Source organism: Alternaria triticimaculans (genome assembly GCF_023758025.1).
Source record: "Alternaria triticimaculans strain BMP 0046 chromosome Unknown scaffold_13, whole genome shotgun sequence".
Taxonomy (NCBI): domain Eukaryota; kingdom Fungi; phylum Ascomycota; class Dothideomycetes; order Pleosporales; family Pleosporaceae; genus Alternaria; species Alternaria triticimaculans.
This window is the reverse complement of record NW_026055970.1, coordinates 261409-279472: the sequence shown is the minus strand read 5'-3', so window position 1 is coordinate 279472 and position 18064 is coordinate 261409. Positions and strand designations below refer to the sequence as shown.

Sequence of the window (18064 nt, the reverse complement as noted above, 5' to 3'; positions counted from 1 at the left end):
ACCTGCATCAGCAACAGCCCATAAGCTTCAAGCCGCGCCAGCCTGCGTTTCGTGCATACGAAAGACTCGTACCCTGAGACCCTGATAATCCAGCTACTGCTCTTCCTCACACTCCACTTAATTAACGCTGGCGCATTATCACGAGGCTAAGGTCGCAGTAGATCGCGCGGGGCTAAGCGGGGCCGTCGCGCGACGTGCATCACATCACCACTCGGTATCTACTGAAGCTGACCAAGTCTCTCGCTTTCAACCCGCTGTACTCACCTACTCTGCAACATATGCCCCAGGAGCTCTGCAAACATGCGACCGCTACCGGGCGGCGACGCCCTGCCTCCTACTGTTCGGCCGCGATCTCGTAAATCAAGCGTCGATCATCCTACCGCCCCTTCGAGCAATGTCCCCACTACCTTCGTCATGAAGCGCGTCGGGGATTTGGAGCACACCATGGCTCCTCCTCACAGCGCGACTGCTCCAGCAAAGCAGCATGACAGTACATTCGGAGTCCAGAGTCTTGCAGATACTTTGGAGGCTGCTTTCGGCCCAGAAGGTACAGATCCAGAAAAGGCTAGTAAGACGCAGCATCATGGGGCAAAGAGTTCAAGATCCGAGTCGCATAGCTCTTCGACAGATTCAGCCACACCGCCAGACAGATCCAGGATAACTTCGGTACGGAAACTGAGGAGAAACTATACGAAAAATGACTCGATTACACACTTTAAGCTTCCCGCCGCCAGCGTCGACGTTCCTTCCCCACTCCCCACGTCCGCTATGGGGAGCACGCCGAGGTCCGCTTCGATAACGTCCCTCAAGCTGTCCGATGAAGAGTTTGCCATGGATGATGCTGCGAGCCAGGCCGTTGTTTCGAGTGGAGAGGAGGAAGAGCAGGTAGAGATGCAGCAGGACATGGCGAGCTTTCCACAGCTGGTCATGCCTGAGATGCAGATGCCAACCAGGAGGCCATTCACAACCAGAGGCAAGGCTATGGGAAAGCTGAGAGTCATGGTGGCGGGCGAGACAGGTGCGTCATAGTCGCGACATGCGATATCATTTCGGTAGAAAGCGCTATACTGACAAGCACTATGCAGGTGTCGGCAAATCGTCCCTCATTCGATCCATCGTTCAGGCCTGCGAAGACATCGTACACGTAGATCCTCTATCGCCCTCCCAGCCGAGCGCGCCTTCACGCCCGACGAAGTCGAAATCCCGTACAAAGAAAGCCGAGCATGCGGTCACAACCCGGGTGACTGAGATACATGCGAGCACGAAGCCTTACCCTCATTGGTGGACTGATACCGAAGAGAGCGGCATTCTGCGGAGAAGAAAGAGCAGTATGGATACTGTCTTGGAGAGAAACATATGTTTCGTAGACACTCCTGGGTACTCACAAGGCTCTGCGGAGAAGGATATGAGCATGGTGATAGACTATGTCGAGTCGCTGTTATACCAGACCTCATCAGTAACAACATTAGAAGACAATGATGTGCTTGGGGTCGTCAGTGGTAGTGGGGGCGTCCTAGTGGACGTCGTCATATACTTGCTCCCACCAAGTAAGCCAAACCATCGTTCGTACTGTCATTCTTACTGACTTCATCCAGATCGAGACATCACGAAAGATGTTGAGTACATGCAACGGCTATCGCACTTTACCAACGTCGTGCCTGTCATTGCCAAATCGGACACACTTTCGGCGCAAGAAGTGGTAGCTCTAAAGACGTCCATACTCGCACGGCTGCAGACCACTGCTCTTAGACCGTTCTTCTTTGGAAAGGCTATGGACGATGCTTTACTCGCCGTACAGGGCCTTCCGGTCGCTAGGACTTCGGGATCAGGAGCGCCAAGTGAGGCAGCTGAATACCCCTTCACTACACCAACCTATCCTTACGCCGTCTCTTCGACGTCTGGTCCGGACCACGATAACATGGATGCGTCCTTGCTCATGTCGCCCGACTACGTGCAGCCTCTTCTTCCCTCTGAACTCGCTACCCTAGTCAACCAAGTATTCGACCCTGACTCCATTGCGTGGCTTCGACATTCGGCAGCAAAGAAGTTCTTAGCATGGCGACGCAGGATAAGGCTACCAGGCGACTCTGTAATGCTGCAAAGTCTAGCTCAACCACGCAGTCCGACCACGGCTTCAGTCGGACTGAACGGAGCCAACCTAAATTGTAAGACCGTCTCCCCGCCACATTGTGCAAGCTAACCTCTCTATCAGCATCTGCAGCATCCTCAGTATTCTCCGCTGCATCGCCATCGGGTGTCCTGGTACCCGGATCAGGATCACCATTCTACCCATCGAACCTACAATCCCCTCTCCTCGCCTCTTCTCCCTCCCTAGCCAACTCCGAGTCCCTCGAGCCCCTAGGCAACTTTTCACTAGCAAGATACAACAACACCGCGCAAGGCGAGCAGCGCCTCAGCGAAGTACGCATAGCAAGATGGGCAACAGATCTGCAGCGCAGCCGACGAAACGAAAGAGAACGATTCGAAGAACTCCAGAGCAACGACAGGGCTAAATGGCTGCTCGAGCGCGTCGGCGAGGAGGTATCGAAGGGCATGATCGTCGCATCGCCTGGCGAGTTACCGAGAGCTGAATGGGCGGTAGTCAGACGCAACAGCGACGAGAAGAAGACTGTTAAGGTCAGTCAACGCTATGCCAAAGCTGTTGGGCTGGACTCGCGAGATCCGCTTGGCCTGTGCAATTTCGGCGACGAATTAAGGCGACAGAGCTTCGTTCTCGTGAAGGTGCTAGGCGGCATGAGCGTGTTGGGTGCTGTCGTCGTGGCTGTCGTTAGGGCGTGCGGCATTGAGACTGGGCTGCCTCAGCTCGGCTGGTGGGAGTGGATTACCAACTCGGAGTGATTGGCCTTTGTTGCTCGCTGCACGTATGTCTCTCCATGAGCTTTATAACATGTATGATGTGATACCTTATAGACACTCTTCTACATTGTAGCTTGACGGGACATCTCGAGTCTAGGGAATAGAATCTTGCTCTACAAGGAATGTGTACTCGAGTTTGATATCGGTGACATTGTCGCAGCGATGGTAGAGTGTGTTATCAGTACGCCGGCTTGATCATGTGGGTCACGATGTGATGCTTCACTATTGCAATTGGGAATGCATACACATTGCTCAGAAGTATAAATTGGGTCATTCGCTACGGGTTGGGTAGATTGGTCGGGGATAGCATGCCGCACTCCAGACTGACACGGGCTGCTGATAGTTCATCATAGAACGGAGTGCCATAATCCCATCCGTCGACTAAGCGAAGACAGCCTCACGGGTAATGTAGTAAGGCATGGCGCATCAGCTAGCTTTGGGGGTGACGCCTGTCGAATTCATTGACTGGCGGCGCTTAAGTGAAGAAGCAAGTGTGGGTGTTGAGTAGCGGCACAGATCGGTACAGCATGCACGTTGTACCAAGTAGACGATGTGCATTAATTATCCAACGCCCAGTAGAGCTCCGTGGTCTGCCCAGGCGGTAAGCCTGAAAGGTGCGTGAGCCTTTGATGGGCTAGCGCTTCAGTGAGTGCAAATCAGACTTGGCTCGTTGCTAGAATGCCGCGGAGAAGGGTGCTTGTCTGTCAGAGAGGGAAAAAATGAGGTTGCCGCGTAATTTATGGCATTGGCCAATGTGAGGGCAGTCGATACTTGTCAGGGTTGTTAGTGACTGATTGCTTCCTAGGATACCTACTGAGGTGTGCAGACGCAGCTGGACAGGCGGGACTCGATCATACCATCTCCATCCAATAGGCCACACATTTTGCCCTTTCTCGGATAATGCAAGTTGATCTGGTGCCCTCCGCTCGATCGCAGCGTGCCTTCGATGCTGCAGCTCCGCCACCGGATGGGTGTGAAGGAAGTATGGAACGGGGCGCTGGTCTGCAGTGCATCGTGCCGGAAAGAGAAAGAGATATTCATTAGATACATGACGTGAAATCATACGTGTACTTGCTGAGTGCTGTGGCGGGGAGCGAGAGACGGAGATGGGCACTGCGTACTGCCTTGCCATCCGGATTCTGCGTAGGGGGTGTATGGAACCCTGTCAGTATAAGCATACTACCGCCTATCGCGTCCCGCTAGTAAGGTCATGACATTTCCCGCTTGTCACGATTCATGGGGCTGGATCGTGGGAATTGATCTGAGCTCCCGCGAAAGGGTGTGATAGGCCAAATGAGGGTGTTGGGACGCAGATGTGAGTCTGACGGGGGCATGGGCCTTTGATGTAATTCGAGCGTCTGGGTGTGCTATGGAACTCAGAGATCTCCTGTGCGAGGATCGGAGATGGTTGTTCTGCGGCGTTCACTCACGTTTGTCTCCACGTGGTCTATTTTGACCTGCACATCCACGAGATTAAGTTGCAGCAAACTTTATACACATTGCAGAGGGCATTAGCAGGCATTCTATCCGGTCGTGTTATATTTGGGGGTGGCTGTTCTATTGTTCTTGCATTAGGGTTGAGAGCTGGTCATGTTTGGGCTCAGATATGCGGCATCTCAACACTTCAAGAGAAGTGACCGCAACGTGACGGCTCTTCAAGTTTTCAAGCTATGCGTTGAATGACTTGTCGTCTGAATCTTACATTGCTGATCAGTCACGTCACCTTAGCATGAATCTGAATATCATCACTAGCAGAGTACATACAGTATTTGGTACCTAGGTAAGAGCAGCCCCACTCACCAAAATCGACATCTCACGCAGAGCCCCTTCGCAGTGTATTATGGAACGTCCTATTCATCAACTCTTGGTTACAGTAATTGATCAATGAGATTATGAGCACAGCATCACATTGTGTGTGCTAACCGCTGCCGTTGAGCATTCGGCACTGAAAAGTGCTGTCTTGGACATGCCGAGCGATGATTGCCTTCTAGATGGTGATCATGACGCTGACGTGGCGAAATCTTCATTATTGCCGTCGCCATACTGTAGTTGAGTATATGGAACGGTTCCTAGTACAATGAACACAAATACTGCCTACGATATAGGACACAATGTCGAGCCAGAGCCCTGTTGAACGTCAAGGTTATATTCATCCGCCGCACATTGTTAAGAGCAATGCATAGGCGGTGCAACATGAGATACTAACAGCGATCATTATGGTGGGTGCTATGATACCGGTGGTAGTAGTCGCAGACAGTATCTGTACGGATGCTCGTAACCGCAAATCCTTCAGTGGCTCCGTAACAGGGATTCATGACCCTCCTGCCTATCCAAGGAAGCCTGATTTCATGTAGCGCCATATTCTTGCAGTAAGCTGAACTATTTGGAATCACTACACCGTCAAAGTAATCACAGTCCCTAGGTTCCACGTGATGCGGCTCCGCCCATCCAGTGAAGCTCGATTGCCAGGGGTCGGCGGCAGATGATGACGCCAGCGGGCCGCGGGAATCTATCCGTAAAAGCAAGACCCACGGAGGTGGGTTTGACTTCGTGTCAGCTTCACAGTAGCGCGTGTTTTCAGTTGCTCGATGTCAGAAGGTTGTGGAAGGACGCACGCATCGTGGTGTATGCCAAGGATGGAAACCCGACAGCATGGCAAGGTGCGCCATCTTGGGGATTTGGCTTAAAAGCCGCGTAAGATATTGATGTGGATGACCCAAAAGTAGGAACTAGACGCTGGAAAAATGAGGCCAGTACAGGGAGCACACCGATCGTGTGGTGTAAGAAGGCAACCGAGTGATGGAAGACAAGGAAGAGTGCCGAAATTATGCAACACAAACATTTCGGCTGAATGCCCAGGTATGGCGCTTGTCTGAATATCTCGTAATGCCGTCATGCCGTGAAGGCACATGAACCCGATTGTGATAGGCTCGCAAAACCCAAGGGACGAGACAAGCGCATGGCGACTATGGTTACTCGTAAACGGTGGAGCTCTCCCACGAAGTGCGCCGTGATGCAGGGCCCCCGAGATGCACCATGACGGAGATGTGATGGTGTCACCATGGCGTTGGGTTATGGCCTGATTCTTGCCGCTGCATCATGTGTCCTGCCGGGTGTGCTTAGAACAGCGGCCCCCACGAATACTGGGATTGGCCGGCAGATGAACCCGCATGGCGCGATTGCCGATATCTCGAGTTGCTGCCATATTCGTATACAAGCGTTGTACCAGATCTCCACAACTTACAACTCTGTGCTGCATCGATCCTGCGCTCGTTTGTCTGGCGTTTGACTTGCGACAAAAGCCCACCTGGCCGGCCTGCAAATATACTATAATGCGAAGCCGCCGGTTTCACATGTCGACCGTACAGTATCTCTGGTCTCCACCAGTTTCGACACTGCATGGCGGCTGCAGGGTTCTTATTGCGAAGCACTGTGCTTCCGTTCTTCTGCCTCTTCCCAGACGCATCTAGCGCACATACAATCTCCGCCAAGTGCTCCAGAAGCCCATTCCCGTCTCTCCTTCACCGGCAGACGTACGTCGCAGTAGTGGCCAAACACCTCTTCATCTCTCTTGAGACCAGGCCCCTTGTTCGGGTCTCTACCCTTCCAATCAACCAACTCTTCGCGGGTCCAAAAGCGCATCGACCCACGCCATTCCCAGGCGACATTAGGATCACAGCTATGATTCGCGAGACACCACATAGGATGAACAGCGCTAATCTCAGGCCTTCCGTCGAGCCCCTGCTGCGCAGACGCTGTTCCGCGGAACTTCGCATACAGAGTGTTGAAGACCCAGGTATCATAGCGGTGACTTTGGGTGAAAATGTTGATGTCCATCTTTTCTAGAACATGCAACGGCATGAGTATGTTGCTCTTGAACGAGAAGGGAAGCGTTTGCGGTACGTGTGCAAAAGCATCGCTCAGGCGACCCGAAGCATCCGCTTGCCACACGGTCTCGAGATCTTTGCCATGATAGTCACCCCAAATGTATCGCACTTCCTTCAACTCCAAAGGATGGAGATCCAGGGTCTCCGCTAACGCTAGTGCGCGGACAAGGAGAAGGGTATAGAGATAGTCTGCCGCCTCACGTGCGGGTACCTTGCCCTGGTCGACGCTGACACCACATAGCGCTGGATGATACTGGTCTTGAGCTAGGTCGTGGCACTCTTCGCTGCAGAAGAATACTTCTTCACATTCTTCGCAGGATATCACTGTATCGTCTCCATTCGAAAGTGGTATAACGCAAGCATCGCAATACGACTCATGAAGCCTTGATATAGCGGTAAGTAAAGACTTTTCCTCCAAAATGGTCTCGCCAGGTGTTATTTCGTCTTTAGCAAATAAGCCCAGTTGCTTCGTATAGTTTGTTCCCGGGTTCGTTCCGTCAGTTGTCGAAGTAGTACTGAGAATAGGCAACTCAGAGACTCTGACCTCCAGTTTTGGTGCTATATCCGCAAGCTCCTCATTAAGGAAGTCGAGGCACTCTGCAGAGAAGCGGTCCGGCTCATGATGGTTCCAAGGATACTGTTCGCGGCGGACGAAGCCCTTGTCTGGATAGTCTTCTACATCGACGTTCTCAGCAGACTCCCCTTGATGCTCGAAGTAAGTCCGCAAATGGTTCCACAAAGACTTCTCGTAGTCCTTGAAGACCGGATCTTCCGGAAAGGCTTTTCTTGCGCGGGATATATAGTCAGATGCACTGCGTAGACAACCACAGTCCAATAAGCAGCTGATTAGTATATCATGACTGTGAAGATTAGCTTTCCACTCGAAAGTTCATCCAACATAGGACAATTTACGTACGCGCTCCTAGACCAGCGCGTTTGCGCCCATGTCAAAATGTCATCATCTACTAAAGACGAATTCTTCTCCTCATCCTTCATGTCTAATTCTGTCATACGTTCAGAGATAACGTCTGTTCGTGCTGCCTCCAAGGCTTCGTCGTGGTATTCGCCTTCATCGAGTACTTCATCCACTAGGATGAGGGCTTTGTATGCATCACCCGCAGCGAGATCTGGATAACCAAGTGCTTGGTACGCTTTTGAAAGCCGTAGACGACTTGATATACTGTACGGCTCTTCGACTGTAGCCTGCTGAGCCGACACGACTTCCTTTGTTAGTCTCTCACGAAGAGTAGTATTTTTCTATGAAAGTCAGACTTGTCGTGGAATTTCGTTCATTAGCACTTGCCTCCATGTTTCTTGTCAAATCAATTAGTGCTTTCTTGATGTATGTCTGATGCCCGTCGAGACTTCGGAAACTTCTGCACGATCGTGTGGGGGCGGAATTAGCGGCTGCGCTATCGATAAGGCTAGCTCGACCTTCATCAACACACAACCATACGCCACAATGTCTACGTGTGACATATCAGCTTCGCCATCAAGCGCGATCACTTGAAACGAGCCGTAGGTGAGCAAGAAATCTGACGATATGCTTCCGTCTGCAGCAGAACTTGTCGCGCGGTATCTGAGAGCGAATGGGTACACTCAGGTTACGTCATCACTACCCAGGTGATGTGAAGGTGCTAACACTGACCTAGACCTTGAACAGCTTCGTTCAGGAAGCCGACCTGCCTTCGGATACGGGCTCAGATGCTGACAACCCGATCACTATCGAGTCTATCTTGCAAGAGAAGAAGACATTCGACCTAAGCCTCAACTTTGAGAAGCTTGGGGTTGATGATGCAAACCAAGCATGGACCGTTCAGGCGCCTGCTAAGCCGAAAGTTGTAGAGTCTTTACCGAGTCGATCCAACATACTCAGCATTTCCGTTCTCGACCTGTTACTACCATCAACGACAGCAACACAACAGTATATTGCCGTCACCACGGCTGATCGTCAATTACACCTGATGGATCCGAGCACATCGTCGCTTGACTGCATCCAGACGATTTCCAGCTTCCAGGGTTCTCCAACTCTAGACATTGTTCCGGTAGACTCCAGACGACTGCTGATAGCTTCGATGTCTGGCAAGCTGACGCTGTTCGATGCAGCCGCCAACGCTATACTGGAAGAACGTAAAGATCACTCCAAGTATGTTGTCAAAATCTCCACCTGGTCTTCCGAAGGCGGTTCCATGCTAGTTGCCAGCGCGGGATGGGATGCCAAAGTAGTCCTATACCAGCTTGATCCCAATGTCGACCAGCCGCGACTAGGAGACCCAATAGCAACCTTGTCGTTACCCAGCATTCCAGAGTCGACCTTATTCGTCACCTTACCTGGAGACGGAACACCAGTCCTGGTAGTTGCTCGAAGAGACTCGACCTTTCTGCATTTCTACGCTGTACCTAGCCCAGAGTCACCGACGTTCACCCTGATCGGCAAGCAGAATCTTGCTCCGCATTCCAATGCCTGGGTTGCATTCACGCCATCCGATATCCAGATCTGCCCTACAAATCCACATCTTGTGGCGATCGCGACATCCAGCACGCCGCATATGAAGCTATTGGTCGCGAAGCTTCTGCTTCCTCCTACTCGTTCTTCAGTGACGGATACAGGTACTAGTCTAGACTCGGATGGACCCGTCACACAAGCGTCGCAAGCCCGGGCTGAGCTGCTCGTTGCAGATAAAGAAGAAGCGGCTATATTAGTCAATGTCTCCACTCTTGCGCCACAAACCGCTTACTCCACGCCGCGTCTCGTCTGGCGACCTGATGGCTCTGGTGTGTACGTGAGCTCTGATGATGGTGTGGTTCGTGGCATTGAAACCAAGAGTGGAAAGTTGATCTCATCATTGGAGGCACACGAGCCTGGGTCAAAGCTACGATGTCTTTGGGCGGGCCAGATGGTAGGGCCTAGTTCCCCTGGTTCAGACGACAAAGGGAAGGCCGAGTTCTTGATAAGTGGGGGGTTCGATCAAAAGCTTATCGTCTGGAGTTCGTCTTGATCCTTCCATATGCAATGCCATCTCGATGGAGGCTATATAGCATACTCAGGGGCATGCATACGTACTTCATGGCTTTCTAGAGTAAGAATGGCAACGTGCAGCTCGTTCCTGGTGCTAACCCTTCGTTGGGAAGGATGTTGCTGACTCGACTAGATTTGACCCACAGTTGGCGCTTTATTGTCCCCAAACGATGTAACAGTTAGGCCCTAAAGGACGTTAATCCTAGGTGATATCACTTACCCGTTCCTTTACTATACTTCATCCAGCAACGGCTATCTAGCATGCAAGTAGCCATAGCTGCGGCAACGTCCGAGGCGTGCCGCAACGCCTCTATCACTAAATGCATGCAAAGACCGATCATAATCGACAGCAGCAGGACTGGCAGGATTACTGGGTCTTTAACATGTCTCATTTACTGAATGAAGTATGGTATTAATTCTTTTTGATCGGCAAAGGCAGTATGCGACACCCCACGTCGATCCGATCCCTCAGCAGCTGCCTCACGACCCTCGTAGCGACGCAACCAGGAAATGCAATAGGTACGGTTGCATGTTCCAAGATGAAGTTGATGACGCTATCAGCAAGCCAGTGGCGGCTTTTACGCGGCACCTAGCGCCGTTAACGGGATGGCGGTGCCATGCACCCTTGCACCTTAAGGACCGCGATCTCGCTAGCTTGAGATCTGGTGGAAACGAGACAAAACGCCGCATCAACGCCATGGCTTGAGCTTCAAGGATCAATCTCTTGCTCCAGATCTGACTGCAGACCGGGACGGGGAGGCTTCCTATAGGTAGTTCGCCGACTGTCACAAGGATATCCGACCCCTACTCTTACGATGCCGGAACGGGAGATCATGGCTGATGGTAGTTTAAAAGCAGAAGAACGGATCTCGTCCTACGCGATCAAAATCTCAAGTTCCCCGATCGTTCTCATCCCAACTCCCATCTTCGATTTGCTATTGAATGAGCCCTGATCAATCATATTCTAGTTCAATTACATATTGACGTGTCCTTGGAGGTGGATATCTCCAGATACAGTCGCGACACCCACATTTCAACAATGTCCTACACAGATTCTCAGAAGTACGGAGATGAAGACTTTCTTCTTGTCGTCTCTGGGACAACACGTTATGCTCCATACTTGACTGGCTGGCAAGAATTCAAGGACCACCTTCGCAAGGTGGTCAAAGAGCAGCCGGGATGGGCTGATGTATATTCCAGCCAAGGTCAACGACGAGGGGAGATGCAGGGGTGGTGTCGTCTCAAGGACAGGGAGGATGCCGATGCAGTATACAGTGCGTACCGAAGTCGCTAAACTTGGGTAACACGACGCTAACTCCATCCGTAGAAGTCTACTACCGTTCAAAGGGCATGCTGGTGCATGTGTGGGAAACGAGTCGCAAGGGTGACGGTTACCGATTAATGCGTTGCAACTGCTCCACATTGTTCCCTGAAGTGCCCGAAGGAGGCCATTCCACTGGGCGTTGTGGCATCGACATCGGAAGAGTAAACCAACTTGGCGGCGCCCGCGCGAGCACGACAGCAGCATCTGGGCCATACATGACAACACAGGCCAGGTACCCGTACGCAATGTACCCGCAGATGCAAACATATCCCCCCCAGCAAGTCGCATATACCCATGCCCCAGTTTACCCAGCTTATGCGTTGCCGCAACCACCTGTATACTCGACTAGCACGAACGGAATGCCAGTCAATGTCCGGGGTGGAGCAGTCTTGACTGAAGCGCGCGGCATCTTCGTTCGTAACCTCAGCTACAAATGCACATCCGACGATCTCAATGCGCTGCTGTTGCAAACCGTCGGATACGCCATCGAAATCCAACTCATGAGAGATAGCCGCACCGGCGTGTTCAAAGGCGTGGCAACCGCCAAGTTTGCCTCGAAGGAGTTGGCGCAACACGCGGCAAACACGCTGAATGGGCGCGAGCACATGGGTATGGTGCTGCACGTGCGCATGGATACTGATACCACGGTGGTTGGACGAACTGAACCCATGGTTGTGAACGGGTCGTACAGAGTACGTTGATGAAGTCAATATGACGAATCAATTTCTAATATAGTGTAGCATTGATAGCTATGAAATGGAACATGACTTCAGTTTTGCGACACAAATAGTCTCTTAGGAGGTCATCCGCGCTTCTTCATGCCACGAGGAGCAGCCGTGTGGCGTAGTGATATGATGCTGTCACAACAGCTTTGCACGCGAGGGCGTTGTTGTGGAGTGTCCCACTGTTCGGTTTTGTTATAGGGAACGGGTGATCGAAGTGAGGATGACAGCGGAGCAATGTCCATTACCGGTTGTATCGCCTCAAGTACTGTGTACCAAGACAGCCTTGAGCCCCGCGGCGCAGGGTTACAGGGGCGCTAGATCTTTCGGTTTCAGATCCTAATGCCGTCGTACATATTCCCGCAAACGTAAACTGGACCAAGCTCGAGCGTTGGCTAGGGCTATACCAGCCGCAAATAAGCAACATGACGCCGTCCTACTCCAGACAAGTTTTATCGGCTCGTTGTCCATATGGATTGGTTGAATTCGAGAAGATCTGTGTAAGGGAAATCACATGTGAAGCCACTCTTCTTAGAGTGAACACCCGCAGTGATCTCGTGTATCGAAGGCTGACGTCCAAGTAATGTTGACCAGGTCTCCGGGTCTCCGGGTCGCCTAATCTTATCTGTCATAAAGCAGGCTGAACGTTAGATCGTCTTCGTTACGAGCCACGGTGGGGCGGACTTCCTCGGTGCCCAACGTGCGATACGGGGGTTCTGGAAGAATTAATGAAGATCCAGTAGGTATAGCACTGCCGCTTTTACCTTCGATTTTAACTTTCTCCTTAAACATGGTCGATGCCGAGAAATCTCGGCGATGCGCCCTCAGCCTGGTAGCTGTGAGGTCAACGATATTGCCCAGAGAAATGTCGTATGATTATTGATGTATTACATGCATTCATGTAGGTCATGTTCGTGTGATACCCACGATGACGCGCTTGCTAGGGTCGTTGCACAGCTATAGAAGGGTAATGAGACGTCAACAACCCCACGCGATACAAGGATACTCGCTAGCTCATTTCAGCGGCTGGGATAGAGGAAGAAGAACCCAAGAGATCTCGAAACGAAGACTAACGCACGACGCGCCGCGGGGATCGTGGTCAGCGACCCGTTCCGCACCGACGCTATAGCGGTGTGATATCACGCTACATGGATAATGAGTAGTAGGGGTGCAGGAGTGATGCAGGATCTTGGGTTTCACGGCGTCGCGCCACCCACGCGTCTCGTGTACGGCAGAACACGAGCGTTAGGATGGCTAAGCGACATCATCTAGATCCGAAGCGATGATGAATGAGAACATCATGCTCTGCTACCGGCTGTCGTACCCCAAGAGGCTAAGATCCAGGGGCTGTAAATGTGGAGCCGCGATCGAGGGGCTCTTGTGGCAGGAAGCAGGCCCCCAATGGGAGACGATCTAAACGCTTCACTTTCGCATATGCTTTTTGCTTTTAGTAAGCCCTACTGAGTGTGAGGACTTGTTAGAGATGCAAGCGCGATCGGGAGACATCAGCGTCCCACCTTCATGATAGTATCAGCAAACCATCACACAACGACATCGCTGACGTTCACTCCGTCGTTGATACGAGCCAGGATATAGGGCCGATTGCGGGCCGTCATCGGTATGGCACCTAGGTACCGAAACCAAAACCTGCCTGTGCAGCAGCTGGGAAGCAAGCCACCGGTTCCTTCCGTCACGGCTTGTCGAGCGAAGCAGCAAAACTAGCACACTCTACCGAATTTGAGGGTTTAAAGTCGAACTAGAGAGCTACGATATCAGCTTCCATCCCATTCACAATGATCGGAGATGGTGACCACCGAGCCGTATTGATGAAATGCTCATAGAGATGTCGAAAAAGTTTCTTCAAATGGGTTCTTTGAGTTTCGAAAGACATCATAGGCTCATCCCCTCCATGTGCTAAACTCTCCAACCCTTCTTCTGCGACTTCACAGTAACAACCCAAAGCACCACCAACCAACCCGTCCCCACCATCAAACAAGCGCCACTCCAAACCTGCACCCCAATGAAATTGGTGCGCCCGTCCGTCTTCTTGAGTAGAGCCCCGGCAATCGGCGCACCGATAAGCGTAGCAATACTAGACACACTCCAACTCATGCCTAGCCTGGTCCCCAACCGCGAAAGATCGGGTGTGATGTTTGCAAAGGCCGCAGACGGTACGGTTACCAGAGCCGCCGAGAAGAAACCTAAGTTCATAGTCAGTCCAATGTGACACATGAGGTAATAGTAGCAACGTACCCCACAGTATACTGAAAGCAATAAAGCTCTTCTCAGTCTCTATACTAATCCAAACCAGTGCCAACAACCCACTCGCAAACGCGCAAATTCCCCATGTGACGATAGCCCCAACCCAATGCGCTGCGACGCCACTGACCAGTCTCCCGAAGAAACTGCCCGCTATAGCCAACACAAGCATATACAGCGCCGTGCTCTCCGAGCTGCCGAGACGTTCGCGCGCATACGTCGGGATATAGAAGTAAGGCACAATGTAGCCGAGGAAAGTGCTGAAAGAGCACGCAGTGAAGACGAGGAAGAGACGGTCATGGAGCGCTGACTTATCGAAGAGCGCACGACGCTTTCGCTTATGCTTCAACCACGCGGAGCCAGAGAGCAGAGCGGGAATGGAAAGGAGAGCAGCGGCTAAAGCGACGAAACCTATAGCGCGGATAGCCCAGGGAAAACCAGCGGTCTTGGTAAGGCGGTCGAACATGATTATGTAGATTACGCCTCCTGGGGTCGTGCTGTTAGTCGCGTTGCATTGTATTTGGAAAGAGATGGTGCTGAGGAAGACATACCCACAGCAATCCCACTCATAACAATACCCATAGCCAACGCTCTCTTCTTGCTAAACCACACTCCCACCATGGCCAAACTAGGTATGTATAACAAGCCAGCTCCCATGCCCATACACACGCCCTGACTGAGAAACACCTGCCAGTACTGCGTACTCAGACTAAGCATCATGATGCCTAGCACGACTAGAAAATTGCCAACGAGCAGCATGCTGCGGAAATAACCGAGATCAAACAAGGGGCCGGATAGCGTGCCGATGACAATAAGCAGCCAGGCTTGTACGGTGCCAATCCAAGATATAGCGCTGGGGGTAGAGGAGGTGAGGAGCGTGGTGCGGTAGTAGGTTTGGAAGGCGCCGTAGGTTAGGGTGAAGCCCCTAGGTGAGCAGGAGTGTTAGCTCATTTCATCTGAGATGTAGAGATGTTGCAAGCGTTAACGTACCAGATATTGATGTATATCATGAATCCTCCAAACACCTTCAACCAGGCATGGAGTCCGCCATCTGGAGGTGGAGGGATAGCGGATTCGGCAGTCACAGTTGATCTCGCATCTATTTGCGCTTCTTTGTCCCCCACTACCTCGTGGTTGCTTGCCGTTTCCTCTTGTTGATGGATGTCATCGTGGATCGAAGACGACGGGCGGCTCATGTCTTCTTGCGAGACTGCTTTGTCTCTAACGACATGTTTCTCCTCAACATCTGATTGGGACATCGCGTGCAAAGCTGCGTCGTCAAGCTTCTTGTTTCTCGACACTACGGGGCGACCCTTTATAAGCTCCGCTAGCTATGCCGATGCACAATATTTAGTCACCGATTTTCTTCCCATGGGTATATGCCGATCACACGATTGTTCCGACTCTTTGTCCGATTCCGGTCTCTGTGTTCCGAGTCATGCAGCACGTCCAAAGTTCCAGAACAAGTAGTCAGAGTAGGCTGCGGTCCGATTGTTGATCCTGATGTCGAAAGAACCAAGCAACACATCAACGGAAGTAGGGGAGGCGAAACAACAAATGCAGATCAGAAACGCGGAATTTACGCGCGGGGACTCCCACCGTCTAAATATCCCCACAAACACCCTTAGTGCCTGAGAGCTATTTAACGGTGACGCTTGCTAGGCGTTTTCTTTCCTCTTTGGCGGTGTTAGTTGGTGTGCGGGGATAATAGTCCCATGCCGAGGTCGGGAATACGCAGGCGTTGAGCGGCACTAGCATCACCAAAGACGACCACAATGTCGGCGTGTTTGCAACCGAAGCTTGTAGCAGCGCTTGGTTGCCTCACAATCACTCAATCTATATGCGGTTCTTCTAGAACTGCAATGTACGTTCACTAGACAAGTGAAACTCGATGCACTTGCATCGCAGCAGATGCGTGGCTGGCTGTGAACGAACGCGGAATGCGAGCGTTCAAGTGTTGGCGTGCTGCAAAGATTGATTTGCGACCAGAAGTATGGGCGGAGCTGCTCAATAGATCTGTCACATGTGGTAACCAATTCTCGGCTTCCGTGCGTCGTCGACCACTGACCCAGCTGCGCTGTCGGGAAGGCAAGAGCTGCGCCATGTAGACAAGGTCTGCTGGCAGCTTCATCTTTTTGGCAACGGACAGACATGCCATAGGCTCGCCATACAAGTCCAAGTAGCTGTATATGCAAAGAGTAAATCGCGAAGAGACGATGAAGCGGCGGTGAAGATTAATGAGCTTTGAATTGATGTATCCGTGATGTGTCTGAAAAAGCGACAATCGCAGATGGTCCGGCAAATTTGGTAGAATGTAGCCCGCAAAATATGTTATACAAGGAGTGCGCCGGTGCTGTCCAAGCTCTTCCACCGAGTCCGAGTCCAGGCGCCGTATCGAAGGTCCGTCTTCGAGGTCGCTCGTCGGCCGCTCGGAAGTTAAATCCAGAAAACAATCGATGTCATGGCTCCAAGCTCAAGCCGTTGGCTTTGCGAACTTGGCTTTCCTGGCCTCGGCAGCGGCCCTATCCTTCTCGCTCATCCAGCTTCCGCCAGGACCACCGCCAGTCCTGTTCTCGCGTGTGTTCTCGCGTGGACGGTTGTCCCTGCTACGAGGGCGGTTGTCTCTCCGTCCTCCACGAGCGCCAGTGCGACCTCCGTCTCGTCCGCCATCGCGGCGCCCCTCACGGCGCTTGTTGCTACCAGCTTCGTCGCCACCTGCCTCTCGTTGGCGCTTCTCGCGGCGCTCTGGGAGAGCCTCATCGAGACCCTTGGGAGGACCGACTTCTCCGAACTTCTTAGCGCGCTCCAGCTTCTTGAGACCCTCATCGTCCTCGAACTTAGTACCAAACTTCAACGCGCGCTTCTTGCGCTTCTCAATCTCTTCGTCGAGGTTGGTGGCAGCAAGACCCCGTGTGTAATCAGGAGTGGGCTCCTTCTTCTCTTCTGGCTTGGGCTCTGTGCTGGCTTCGGCGGCGCCTTCCGCGGGCGGATCGATGGTCAGGTCGTCGGTTTGCGCAGGGTCGATGTCGGCGACTTGGTTGGGTACGGCTTGCGGGTTCGGTGGCTGGCCTTCGCCTCCAGCGTTTGCGACGATCTCTGCGTTAGGAATGACGGTCTCTTCTGTCGCTGTGGTGGTAGCAGCTGGTGCAGCAACGGCATCATCAGCTTCGTCGTCCCAGTCAATCTCATCTTCAGCGCCAGCGGCAGGCTTGTCGCCAGACTTCTCGTCGTCTTTTTGCAGGCGCTCGACCATCTCTGCCTTCTTGCCGGTGTGAGGTAGCTTGCGCTCCTTGAGGAGCGCCGACAGCTCGTCGTTCTTCATCTTAGAGTAGTCCGACATGGCTGCGCGTGTGGTTGTGATAGGGGAGGTGAGCGACGTTGGTGAGGGCGACGCGACACGGACAGGGGCGCGTAATCTGGGAAGCTGCGAACGTGTTCGGATGCGCCACGAGAGTAGTGAAGTCAATCAATGAGTTTTCGCGTGCCGCGCGATAATGGGGAGAAGAGAAGGAGGAGGAAGAAGCGCAGTGTTTGATAAAAGGCGCTGACTGTGGTCGAAACAATGGATTGGCTGTCGGCGAGGATCCACGGATGGATCGAGTGAGAGAGCTTTGACCCCCGGAGCTAGACTACTTCCGGTGCCCGGATCGCTCTTGCTGAACCCTGGTATTGTGTTTCAACCGGACAATCACATCGCATCCAGTGGAGCGTGCTTGGAAGTAACTTTGAGACGAACAATAGGATCGTTTCCTGATTTTACAATAGGTCAATTGATGCACGCTACTATGTACTTTAATGTAAATAGTACAACCACGCTTTCCAAGACGCGTTTCACCGTGTTTACCTGTTGCGAATCAGAAGGCAGATCAAGTCCAGAGACGAAGGCAGCGACTCTGAGCAAAAGCATACAATTGGAAGGCTGTGTTTCGTTCACTGTTCGTCAAGTGGCGTTTTGACGCGTTAAGAACTGCCCGGC

At 52.3% G+C, this 18064-nt stretch overlaps 6 protein-coding genes across 6 annotated transcripts; 3 read left to right on the top strand and 3 right to left on the bottom strand.

Moving 5' to 3' along the window:
* Nucleotides 1-300: 300 nt before the first annotated feature.
* On the top strand, nt 301-2859 carry J4E78_007980 (uncharacterized protein; the record flags this gene model as incomplete). Its single annotated transcript, XM_049368583.1, has 4 exons — nt 301-1018; nt 1086-1547; nt 1596-2165; nt 2213-2859. 4 exons carry the CDS (start codon nt 301-303, stop codon nt 2857-2859), a joined length of 2397 nt encoding a protein of 798 aa, XP_049219548.1.
* A 3435-nt stretch (nt 2860-6294) lies between these two features.
* J4E78_007979 (uncharacterized protein) lies at nt 6295-7775 on the bottom strand (the record flags this gene model as incomplete). The annotated part of the gene is made up of 2 exons (XM_049368582.1): nt 6295-7624; nt 7681-7775. 2 exons carry the CDS (start codon nt 7773-7775, stop codon nt 6295-6297), a joined length of 1425 nt encoding a protein of 474 aa, XP_049219547.1.
* Nucleotides 7776-8307: 532 nt separating this feature from the next.
* Nucleotides 8308-9763, top strand: J4E78_007978 (uncharacterized protein; the record flags this gene model as incomplete). The annotated part of the gene is made up of 2 exons (XM_049368581.1): nt 8308-8367; nt 8417-9763. 2 exons carry the CDS (start codon nt 8308-8310, stop codon nt 9761-9763), a joined length of 1407 nt encoding a protein of 468 aa, XP_049219546.1.
* Nucleotides 9764-10822: 1059 nt separating this feature from the next.
* Nucleotides 10823-11853, top strand: J4E78_007977 (uncharacterized protein; the record flags this gene model as incomplete). The annotated part of the gene is made up of 3 exons (XM_049368580.1): nt 10823-11057; nt 11111-11799; nt 11848-11853. 3 exons carry the CDS (start codon nt 10823-10825, stop codon nt 11851-11853), a joined length of 930 nt encoding a protein of 309 aa, XP_049219545.1.
* Nucleotides 11854-13743: 1890 nt separating this feature from the next.
* Nucleotides 13744-14554, bottom strand: J4E78_007976 (uncharacterized protein; the record flags this gene model as incomplete). The annotated part of the gene is made up of 2 exons (XM_049368579.1): nt 13744-14030; nt 14083-14554. 2 exons carry the CDS (start codon nt 14552-14554, stop codon nt 13744-13746), a joined length of 759 nt encoding a protein of 252 aa, XP_049219544.1.
* Nucleotides 14555-16561: 2007 nt separating this feature from the next.
* J4E78_007975 (uncharacterized protein) lies at nt 16562-17428 on the bottom strand (the record flags this gene model as incomplete). Its single annotated transcript, XM_049368578.1, has 1 exon — nt 16562-17428. One exon carries the CDS (start codon nt 17426-17428, stop codon nt 16562-16564), a length of 867 nt encoding a protein of 288 aa, XP_049219543.1.
* Between the last annotated feature and the right edge of the window lie 636 nt (nt 17429-18064).